General features: G+C 36.6%; 2 protein-coding genes across 3 annotated transcripts; both read right to left on the bottom strand.

The window, feature by feature from the left end:
• Window positions 1-283: 283 nt before the first annotated feature.
• On the bottom strand, window positions 284-8,737 carry btbd10b (BTB (POZ) domain containing 10b). 2 transcript variants are annotated; one of them, XM_026268422.1, is made up of 8 exons: window positions 8,574-8,737; window positions 5,519-5,703; window positions 5,092-5,422; window positions 4,689-4,791; window positions 3,683-3,803; window positions 2,975-3,172; window positions 1,748-1,858; window positions 284-1,132 (listed from the first exon to the last, which is right to left on the bottom strand). In XM_026268422.1, the coding sequence occupies exons 2-8, from the start codon at window positions 5,670-5,672 to the stop codon at window positions 801-803; spliced, it is 1,350 nt and encodes a 449-aa protein (XP_026124207.1). In that variant the 5' UTR covers window positions 5,673-5,703; window positions 8,574-8,737; the 3' UTR covers window positions 284-800. The 2 variants fall into 2 exon arrangements, with proteins under 2 accessions (XP_026124207.1, XP_026124208.1); XM_026268423.1 differs by having other exon boundaries at window positions 5,140-5,422.
• Window positions 8,738-8,914: 177 nt separating this feature from the next.
• pth1b (parathyroid hormone 1b) lies at window positions 8,915-10,204 on the bottom strand. The gene is made up of 3 exons (XM_026266371.1): window positions 9,882-10,204; window positions 9,682-9,781; window positions 8,915-9,563 (listed from the first exon to the last, which is right to left on the bottom strand). The coding sequence occupies exons 2-3, from the start codon at window positions 9,771-9,773 to the stop codon at window positions 9,356-9,358; spliced, it is 300 nt and encodes a 99-aa protein (XP_026122156.1). The 5' UTR covers window positions 9,774-9,781; window positions 9,882-10,204; the 3' UTR covers window positions 8,915-9,355.
• Between the last annotated feature and the right edge of the window lie 1,483 nt (window positions 10,205-11,687).

Below are 11,687 nucleotides of genomic sequence, written 5' to 3'. Positions count from 1 at the left end.
CGGTCTGGCACCAACCACCAATGAACTGGTTTTCACATTGTTCTCTACAAACATCTAAAATCGGTTTAAGCTGAATACCAAGTATTCCCAAACTTAATTTTGAAGTGTTGTGCAAAAGTGTACAGGCTCTGTATTTTAGTTATCAAATCCTCTGCATCTATTCTGTAACATTTTTTTGCCCCATGTGTTACACAATCATAAAGAGTTTCTATTATAATCTAAACACTGTACATTACATTATATATATCTTTATTAATACAATGATTTTCAAGCGCTTGAACAGACAGATCTTGAGCAGATGAATTAATGTTTTTCAAAGAAAAACCGCATTCATTCACCAGGCAAATGGACCTCCTGAGGAGACAGGAGTTTGAGATCAAGGGGAGAGCTTTTTTTTAAAAGAAGTGGCACCAAACCCAAATGCATCAAAATTACAATAATTAAACCCACTGTAGTAATAATACAGTAAAATGGAAAAGAACAATAGTTATAATTATAATCACAGGCCCAATTACAAAATAAGCAGGGTTGCTAACTTCAAACAAACAAAAATAAATTTCCTTTGGTCAAGTAAAAAAAAACAAAAAAACAAAAAAAAACAAAAAAAAAAACAGCGAAGATGGAACAGGAGAGCACTGCCCACGCCAGTATCCCAAGTCCATGATGATGTTTTTTTTTTCTTTTTAAAAACAGTAACTAGACAGTTGAGGCTCTAAGGCTGTGGAGGAGGTGCAGAAGGCAATCTGGTTATAGTGTCACTCTGGTTCATGCTCCAGCATGCTGTGAAGGGGCGTCTGCTCTCAGACGGCAGGCGAGGGGGCGTCGGGGTCAGGCTCGTTGTTGAAGTTGTTGCTGTAGTGGTGGCCGGGAGGAGGTCGGTTGGGAAGAATGTCCAGTTCATCTACTTGTGGTCCAGGGTTCATCACCACAAGCTGGTCCTGGGGAATGTCTGCCGCGGCCGCTGCCAGGTTCGTGATGGACTTGCTCTTCACGCACTGGAAGTCCACGTGTCTACTCTTGCCTTCCTCCTTCTCCCAGGACATGCGGATGAAGGGTCTCTGCACGTAGTTGTAAATGACTTCAGGTCGGCCGCCGGGGCGCTTTTTCACTTTCTCTTTGTATGTTGGATAACCTACAGATGGAGATTTGATATTCAAAAGTTGTGATCCTCTGATGTGGGTCATAACCATCACATAAAAGTTGATTCAAATTCTGTCATTATATTTACCCTCATGCTAAACCTCGCCCTTACTTGTAGCTTTTAATTCAATATGGCAGCTTTTGTCTAGAGGAAGACTGATCTGCAAATACTTGGCCATAACATCTAGACCCAGTTATACTGACTCTGCTTTGTTAATGTATAGCAGAGCCTTTCTGACTTCAAATTTGTAGGGCATTTAAAATAAATATTGTGTAAATAGTGATCATTTCTTTTTATCAAATTTGTGTGCATCTTATATTGGCTATTAGTAAATTTCGGCCATCAGCTATCCTGCTTTGTAGATATACAAATAATATGTTTTTAAATATATGTCAATATAATATTAGATTTGAATGCTATAACAAAAATCTTGGTTCTCAGATTTGTCATGACCAAATGTCAAACCTGATAACTGTTGCCATATTTGATTCATTGCTACTTCAGAGAATATTTTTTGGGGGTAAACCATCCCTTTAAATCGTTAAAATTAGATTGTAGCTATTCATTCGAATATTTAACGTTGTAAAAATAATAAAGGATTCTTACCTTCGATACCAAGTCGGATTTTCTTCAGTCCTCTATCTTTTAAAACTGATTTGGCTACATCACGGTTTTCAATGTACTTGAAGAAACGATACAGTTTTGTACTGTAGATAACTAAAAAGAGAGAAAAGAAATAATACAATTTTGGCAACCAAAAATAGATCACATTCTTTTTGCCAACTCACACTTTACTAAACTGTTTTTGTCAACAAAGTATTTTTCGTAAAGATATTTCAGTCTGCTGTTAAACGGCAGTACAGTTTATTGAACACTGTACTTCTGTCCCTCACAACCTTGGTTTTATTCATATAAAAAATTAAATAAGCTGCCAACCTGGCTGAGGTCTATAACCACAATAAGTTTTCAACCACGAGATGTCACTAAAACAGTTGGAAAACAATGTCATGTAATGTTACATTTAAATAAAGGAATGCCATTCAATTTCCAGTTTATTAATTGACTAAAAAATTACTCTAAAAAGGAGTATTTTGCTAAAGAGATGTACCGTATTTTACGGAGTATAAGTCGCACTTTTTTCATAGTTTGGCTGGTCCCGCGACTTATAGTCAGGTGCGACTTATTTATCTAAATTAATTTGACATGAACCAAGAGAAAACATTACCGTCTCCAGCCGCGAGAGGGCGCTCTATGCCGCCTCAGTTCTCCTGTAGTCTACACTAAGCAGCATAGAGTCCCCTCTCGCGGCTGTAGATGGTAACGTTTTCTCTTGGTTCTTGGGTCTAAATAAATGCGACTTATAGTCCAGTGCGACATATGTTTTTTTCCTCATTACGCATTTTTTGGACTGATGCGACTTATACTCAGGTGCAGCTTATAGTCCGAAAAATACGGTACTATACTTTATATTCATCATGTTTTACTTAACATGTTGTCTTCATTAATGTATGTTCAAATAAATCTTTTAATATATATTTTTTATTTATAATTGTAGATTTCAACCATGAATTGGAGTACATAACTATATCATTAAAATATTGGTATAAAACTTCCTTAGGTATGACTTAAATTGTTTGGTTTTTATTGGAGTCCTGAAATTGAAATACATTTTATTACTTATTTGATTACTAAATAAACTAAATTTACAGTTTTTGGCTAATTAAAAAAAAAACCTTTCAGTTTCGGTAAAAAAAAAAAAAAAATTCCTTTTGATGCATCACTGGGCACTTCTGAAATGTTTTCAAGATAACACAAAGAAGTGTGTGTGATTACTTTGTGAATACTCCTCTCCCATCTGAGGTGGGTACTCCTCGTCCCAGTCCACCACGTCATCGTCTGTGAGCACAACTATGTGACACTCCCTCTCTCCGCTCTGAGCGCTTGCCACCATCAGAGGAAGCACCATCTCCTCCAGATAAAACTCAAACTGCCGCCGAGCGCCGTCATTGGACAGTTCATGCATCAGGGCACCTGAACAGACAAACATGGTCAATAAACAAAAACCTGAGGAAAACCAAAGCAATCAAATCTGGCATCTTGTGAAATATGAGGAAGAAAACATTGTTAAAATACCACAGCTGTCAGATCACAGAGCTTAAAGAAGATTAAAGGAATAGTTCATCTGAAACTGAAAAATAGTCCTCGATTCTCTAAAATTCCTTAATGATGGACAAACACAAAGTTTGCACAATACATTAATTGATAGACTAGAATCACATGGATTACTTATGAAACTGCAATGTTTTTTTAATCAGCCGTTTGGAGTCTTATTCCGACGGCACCCATTCACTGCAGAGGATCCATTGGTGAGCAAGTGATGTAATGCTATTTTTCTTCAAATCTGTTCCGATGAAGAACCAAATGCTACATCTTGGATGGCCTAAGGATGTGTACATTTTCAGCTCGTTTTTATTTTTGGGGGAACTATTCCCTCAATGTGAGTCTCGCATTATCAGGAGGAGTATTTCAAGAATAACTCACTCAGGTCTCGGCACTTGATAGTACTGTAGTCAAAAGAGATGCACAGATAGTCGCACGCTTCCCTCAGCTCGGGAATGGAGATTCCATCAGGACAACGGATTATCCCAGATTTATAGAAATCCTGCAAGTTACAGAAAGGACAGACAATACGAAAGATGCCATTACAGAAGCTGCACCGCTTAAAGACAAACATGGACTGCTGCTAACTGGAGCTAATAATTTTTAACCAAACACTACGGGTGCACAATATGTCAATACTCTATCAGTTATTGGTTGGCTTCACAGATGTTTTAATTTGACAGAAAATGTATTGTAATCGTTCATGCTCATTTTTACACTTATATTTTCTTAATCACTCACTTCAAGCAATAAACTCCCTTAAAATGTATATTTAAAAACGCCAATAATTTAAAAATTAAATATAATATTTAGCAAATATCATGATGAATATCCAACATGGTGTCCTGACACACGTAACAGACAATGCAGTGAAAGATCAGTACAGCAGGATACACAGCAAAGCTGAGGACAGGCTTATGCAGCGCTTAAAGTCATTATTTAAAAGCTGTTGCAGGAAGCTCATTAGGAGATGTTCCCAGAGCCGAAACAGCCCACAGTAAAAGCCTGTGACTAAACCACAGATCTGTCTCAAACACTAACTTACCCATTCAAATCAACAACTAGACTTTATCAGTGCACGGTCTCCAAATTAATACATTTAAAATGTTGTCATTTGTTCTGCTACCTAAACACAAGAGTCTATTAGGGATTACCTTAACAAAATATTTCTTTCTGAAACCAAAGCTAAGGATTTGTGACAGACTGGAGCTTAAGTAGGTCGCTTATCAGACAGGAACCACCATGCTGTGCCCCACCACAGATAGGACAAAGAACAGGTATCATACATAAAATGAATCATTCTGTAAATGTATTCTGTCTGCCTGCAGCATTGACAAGCTTTCATGTGTGCAGTGAGAAAGTAAAGGTGAGACGTCGAGTGACCTACCAGAATGGCTCTAAACACAGTGGAGCTGATGCCCTCTGCCACATCATATTCTCCTTTCTCATTGGGCCGGGTGAAATTGTGTTCCCGTCCAGAGCCAAACATTCTACCAAAAAAAAAAAAAGTATCATATTGAGAAAGGGATAGTACAGCCATAAAGGAAAATTCTAACAATTTTTCACCATCATGTTCTTAGACTTAATATTCAAAACACAAGTCAAGATATTTTTTTATTTGGTGCCACCGTGTATGTAACTGCCCCAAATATTATCTTGCCTAGAATCCTTATTCAAACAGTTATTCTAAAGATACTTTGAGGCGAGCCATTTAATTCAGCAGCCATCTTTGAAACGTCACTCAGATCAGATAAAATTAATCTTCATATTAGGTGTAAATGTGGTCACACTTTTTAATTGATGTGAAGGTCAAGACAGACGATCGGTCTGCTCCTAACCTGCCCAGCATGGTGTTGGGCTGTGCTGTGAAGATCGAGGGGTCCACCACGAAGCGAGTGTTGTCCACAATAAGCGTGACCTTCTCTGATGTGCGGACGCTGCGGGCTCCATCTTTGACATTCTCGTAGACGAAGACCATCTCACTGGGAACCATGCTCTTGTATGTGCCCTCCGAGCTGGACAAGCTGCTGTTGCGGCTGCTGGCCACCCCACTGCTGCTGCTGCTGGGAGAGATCCTCTGAGGCCTGGGGCTGCTGGGCCGCGAGGAGCCGCCCTCTCGATCTGCTCACGTGACACATATGACATGACATGATGACAAACCATGGAACCTAAATGAAGAGCCACATCGGATCCAAACAACAAATAGCCTTTTCTCACCGCTGTTGTGTTGGCGTGTGGGTGAGGTCACGTTGCGAATACAGGGTGTGAGCTGGCCTTCGCCACGCTCGTGTGAGGAGTCCCGAGAGCGATCGCTGGAGCGACGTCGATCTCTGGATCGGTCACAGCCTCCACTGGCACCATGCATGTTCATTTTCACCTGGATAGTCTAACACATCTGGACACTGCGGGAAGGGAAAAAGAGCGAGAGACCTTAGAAAACACCTCTGAAGACAAGATCCAGAGACATAATTCAGCGACTCTCAAGAGGAACAAGCTCCCAGAGTAATTTAAGGTGAAATGGCTCCCACAACACCACAGAGCTAATGCCAGGATTGTTCACATCTCACATCACATCTCTGCATAGTAAAACTGAGAACAGATTTATAATAGTAAACTAAGACCACGCATTTATTATATATATATATATATATATATTTTTTTTTTTTTTTTGCTTGGTGAGCAGAAGATACTTTTTTAAAAACATTAAAAATCTTACTAAGATTGTGACATTGTAGTGTAGGGGCAAAATCATCTTGCATTTGAACAAAAACATAAAACTCCATCTCCAGAGCTTCTCATTTCACCATTTCATTTGAGAATGTCCAGTCAAAATATTTCACAATGACAAAATATGATAATCTATTAATCTAGTCACCATCAAAATATTTTTCATTTCAGTAAAATGCTGCTGCATTGGTTTTCATTATCATGGTTTTAGTTTATAAATGTGTAATAAATCATACAACACAGAATCCAGAAAGATTAAAACAGTACTGCCGTAACCTTTCACATAAGACAGTTCAGAACTGGAAGCATTGTAACCATAAATACCACCCTTTGCCATATACAACAACTAGGCCTATCCAAGCGTGCTGTACAACAAGAACATATTCACTGAAGAGGAGGAAAAAAAACGACACTTTTAATGTAATTCACAACACCACTTATGATACTTGTTTATGCCAGATGCTCAGATAGAAATGTAGCATATTTACAGTGACTACTAATATGCAAATAAACAGAGTGAATAAGGCAACAGATGAGAGCAGTCACACAGGATTGAGAAAGGGTGTGTTTGAATGGCTTCTGTTCCAGTTGATCAGGAAGTGCCTGGGGTGAACTGGATGTCATGAGTGTAACACACAGGAGAAATGGGGCCTGGGCCCGGGTGTTAGTCACACTATTGAATCAACGTGTGCATTCACACCTGTACCATATAAATGAACAAAACAGCACTATTGTCCTACCACGGCTTTTGGTTGTCCATTTTGGTTGTCCAAGTAATCATACAGTACCATGGTAAATATCAAAGTGACATTGTATTACCATCTGATACATCACTGTACCATGGTAAGGACACTTTGAAAATCCAAACATATCTAATCCTAAAACTTATTGGAAAAATAACCATTAAGATGGGATATGAATCAGACATTTGTGTACAGCACCACTCCCTCTGTGCACAGAGCTTCTGTTTTTTTTTTTTTTTTTTGAAAGTTCAGGAAATTCCAAAGATAGTTGTCCATTTAAGCCAGTCCCTTAAAATAAAACAACGAATAGAGAGAGGCAGAGACCACCCCTTTCGTCCAATCCTCACCCATGCAGTGAGCAAAAACATAGCTGAGGCTTCTGATAAACCCTTGGCTAGTTTCTCACTCCTACTACTACATACAGTGCCAAATACCATATAATCCACTCTATATAACAAAAGAGTCACTTAAGTAAATAAAAAAACATTGTTGCTGCACAAAATTATAAATCAAAGGTCTTATAAAGTCTCTATAACCACAAACTGTTAACCTTTGAAGTCAGTAGGTTAAGTGACTCACAAGTAGATAAACCAGTAGTTTTGGTTACCACTTACAAGGAAGTGAACTGCTACATTTATCATCATGTAGTGAGTAATCTTCAGTGTTTACACACTTTTACGTGATTCACGAGATAATGGCTGAGCCTCAAAAGTACAAGCAGACCATTCATTCAAGATAATGTCACTAATTAACAACCAATGTGCTGCTTTTATCAGAGCAATCGCTTTGTTCATTTGCTTACTGAAATGTTTGGGCATTCAAATTAAGTCACAATTTAACATTTATAAATGTAATACATCAAGTTTAATATTTAAATATTTTCAGAATTTTAAAGTGTGGCTTAATCCTCGATACATGTGGTCAAACTCATTCAAGAAAAGGCAACTTTTTATCCATTCAGCATCTGATGTTACAACCAAACCGATATGACATGACTTCCTTTTGACCCATTCCCAAAATTTTCACATAGCTGTACTCTTTATGACCTTTAAATAACTACAAATTCAGCATTTCTGATGAAAGTTCCCCAAGTAATATATAGAATAATATATTATATTACAAACACACCATTTAGTGCAAAGAGAATGGAAAATTTTAATATTATTTACTGTAGAGGTTTAGTAATTTTGACATGAATATATATACAGTTAAAAACATGATAACCTTATTAAATAAAATGTGCCTTACCACATAACATGAAATGTAAATGTAATATATAATGTTTCGGAGGTATTAAAAAAAAAAGTTTATACATAGTTGTTTTGAAGTAAAAAGAAACGATGTTGTTCTATGTAACGTTAAACTTAGTTCATGCATCAGATGGGAAATTGTACATACAATTTTAAAGCCAGATGAGAACATATGTAAATACTGAGATTTCATAACATTCACCATTTCATCTCAAATATTTTTAAAGCTCTTGTGATCCGAGCGGAGTCAAAAGCAACAGGACTGACATCCGTCCTACTGATCAATGACTGTTGGTGTGTCATCCTGCCAGAGTCGATATAGGACAATAAAGAAAGAACATAAAAAACAAACGCTATTCGACAAGCTACACTCGTTCATTAAACAGGGATTTGTAATTAAATGTGTGATTATATGTCTGATGCATTGTTAAGCAGCGGACTCATCTTCACACAAACCTCAGCGGACGATACAGATCTATTAGCTAACGTTAGCCACGGAAGCTAATCTACAAAACAACATACGTTTGGATTATGAATTAAATAAATTCTTACCTTTTTACGGTGTCGTGAGCATAGTTTGAAAAGCAGCTAATTACTGTTGTTCTTCCGTGAGGCAAACAGAAAAGAATAACCAAAATTTGGAGAGGACCATCAGCTTTTTCTGAAAAAGCGAATTTGATCTCCAACAACGGCTGACAGGAAACGCGACTTCGCTGAAGTATCGCGAGAATTGCGTCATAAAGTCAATGGGCTTTATAAAATGTATTTATAAAATGTATCAGATTACAAGAAGTTAAACACGAAAGAAAGAAAGAAAGAAAGAAAGAAAGAAAGAAAGAAAGAAAGAAAGAAAGAAAGAAAGAAAGAAAGAAACACAAAATAAGTCTTGCTTAGTTTGTTTTATGTAATGTAATGTATAATTAAACACATCCAGTTGGTCCACATTTTAGTGCAATTGTTGGATGTCTAAAAAATAGTACAAATATTTGTTGAAAGTACATTTAAAAAGTCAGAATGGTACTATGAAAACACACTAGTGAAAACACAGAGGCCTACTACAAGGTTAAGACATTGTCCTTTGTATGTCCTACACAGTTTCTGAAAAATATGCCTAAAAATCTAAACAACAACATTTGTTTACAAATAAATAAATACAAATATCTGAAAATAAATTTAAAAAGACATAAGTAAAGCAGTGCACATTCTTTCTCCGAGTACAATAGTATATTTTAATTGACTCTTACTCTGTTCTCCTCCTGCACTGACGTTACTGAGAAAACACTTTTCATTATTTAGAGTTCATTAGCTTTTCAGAAACATCAGTTTTGACAATGTCAGTTCAAGATCCACGCTGCACCTTCTCCCTTTCTTAAACGTCTGATAGATGGTCCGTTGGTTTTCCCTTTCTGCTCCTTTTGCGAGTCATTTATTGAGGGGATGATGATATTGTTGAGCTTCAACTGAAGCCAGTCCTGCCTTTCTATCATTTCCTTGTGCTCCCGAACATTGTGCATGAGTTGAACTTCACTGATTGACCTCTTGCTGTTGCATATGGAAATACGGATTGATCAGATTTGAATTGAAATCACAAAAAAAAAAAAAGAAAAAAAAAAAAACACCAACATTTTGGACCAATATGTTGTATGCTATTCTCTCTTACCTGAGTGGTAATCCCTCCAGATATGGCAAACCGCGAAGACTCCACAGCACAATAAAAAGCATGATTTTCTCCAAAGAATGTTTGGGTAGCATAATGATACCTGTAAAAAAAAAAAAAAAGAAAAAAAAAAGTTAGGGATACGTTTTTTGACTTACGAGATAAAGTGTCCATGATAAAGAGACATTGGCCTCTAAACTTACCAAGTCTTGTTTTCTTTTATTCGACTGCTTCTGTATTTTGTAGCTACTGTGTTGAGAGGGTCCATCTGTTGTTCGCTGTCGTATTTGTGCGTTGGGGCTACTCTTCCTCTTTTTATACATACAAGCCCCCTCCTGTTGGTCATTGATGAGCTATCTCCATTATTGATGGTGATGTCATCCATGCTTTGATGGAGACTGGCATGCACATGACGACACATGGCTACCAACACCCCCACTAATTCTGTTTTCAACACCTTGGTCAAGACCCCCGTGACCACAGTGCTGGAGAACTAGTGCCATGTACGGCTATGATGGTCAGGCAGGGTGCCACCTTCCACAAGTAAGTACATATTTTATTATATTATGTTGAGAGACTCAAAAAACAGTCTCAAACACTCTTAAAAAATAAAAAGGGATAATTTTAACTTATTTGAATTGAGTATTCTTAATTATCAGGCCAAATACATGTTTTATATAATTATTTTATTTGTTAGTTTTTATTTTTGAATAGAATGCTGCATTGACAATAAAGGATTGAATCTGATTTAATTGTTTTCTGTATTATTATTAATGGTGACTGCAAACGTTACTATTACAAATTCACACATTGAAACAAATGTATAAGTGGCACTATTGAGAAACGACAAATAAAAATATACAAATAAAAAATTCCTTTGGCAAGGATGATATTTTTGTTTATATAGTAAAAATGTTTACCCAGATACTTATTTTTCAGCATGATTCCCTGTTTTATTTAGAATGCAGAGTAAATTCTGTAACTAATTTTTTGTGTTGTTCATAACACATTTTGGATTGGAGCATATGATTATTGTTTTATTTTTATTTTTTTCTTGCGGTTTACTAGGTCAGACTTAATAAAATAAAACAACAGTTTTGTGTCAGACATCATTGTGCAAGTGAGGTCCACCTGAAGTTTAAGTGATATATGGGAGGTGTATAACCTTGTAATACTCTCATGGGACACATTAGGTAACCATGAGAGAAGTTTTCTAAATGTGGAAGAGGAATGACTGTGTCATGACACATGCAGTAAGTCCTAGCAAACAACCAAACTGAAAGAACCAAAACAAATGTCTATTATATCAAAATTGACACTTGTCAGCACTACTCAGAATCTGATTTTAAATTGATCATTAAGATGCCAATGTTAATCAATTCTTTAGAATAGTAAATAATATTTAACATAACTTACAGCATAAACTGCTTCACTAAACATAAAGATGTACAGAAATGTAGAAAGTTATATAGATATATTATAAAATCATGGTAAATTCTATAATAAAACAATGCAAACTGATCCCCCCCCCAACAACTACTAAAATAAATGCAAGACTTTATTTTTTAAAGAAAAAAAAAAACAGATACAAATGTAAGTAATAATCATAGTGATGAAAATTTACATCATGGTGCTGAATCACGTAGTGGTTGTATAGAAAACAATACTGATCCTAACACAGAGCCTTGAGAAACACCACAAGTGACTGGTGAAACAGTTCACAGTACAGATACAGTACATATCTCTTCGGTTAATACCACTGTGATTTTTATAAATATCTATTATTTTGCACTTACTCTTCAATATTTGTTGAATATTCAATAATTAATAATGAGTCTTTTATTGCATACAAAATTACAGATTTGGGATAAGTCATGACGTTTCCCACAAAACCACATGTTGTTGTTGAAGCCAGGCACTGCTCAGACAAGGTCCAGGATCTCTTTTAAAGGGTGTGATGAGTGTCATGAAGTATTGTAGTTATTGCAGTGTCAGATGAGCCGAGGAGG

The sequence above is a fragment of the Carassius auratus genome, chromosome 7 (genome assembly GCF_003368295.1).
Source record: "Carassius auratus strain Wakin chromosome 7, ASM336829v1, whole genome shotgun sequence".
Classification (NCBI taxonomy): domain Eukaryota; kingdom Metazoa; phylum Chordata; class Actinopteri; order Cypriniformes; family Cyprinidae; genus Carassius; species Carassius auratus.
The sequence above is the reverse complement of the archived record's forward strand: the minus strand, read 5'-3'. Positions and strand labels throughout refer to the sequence as shown.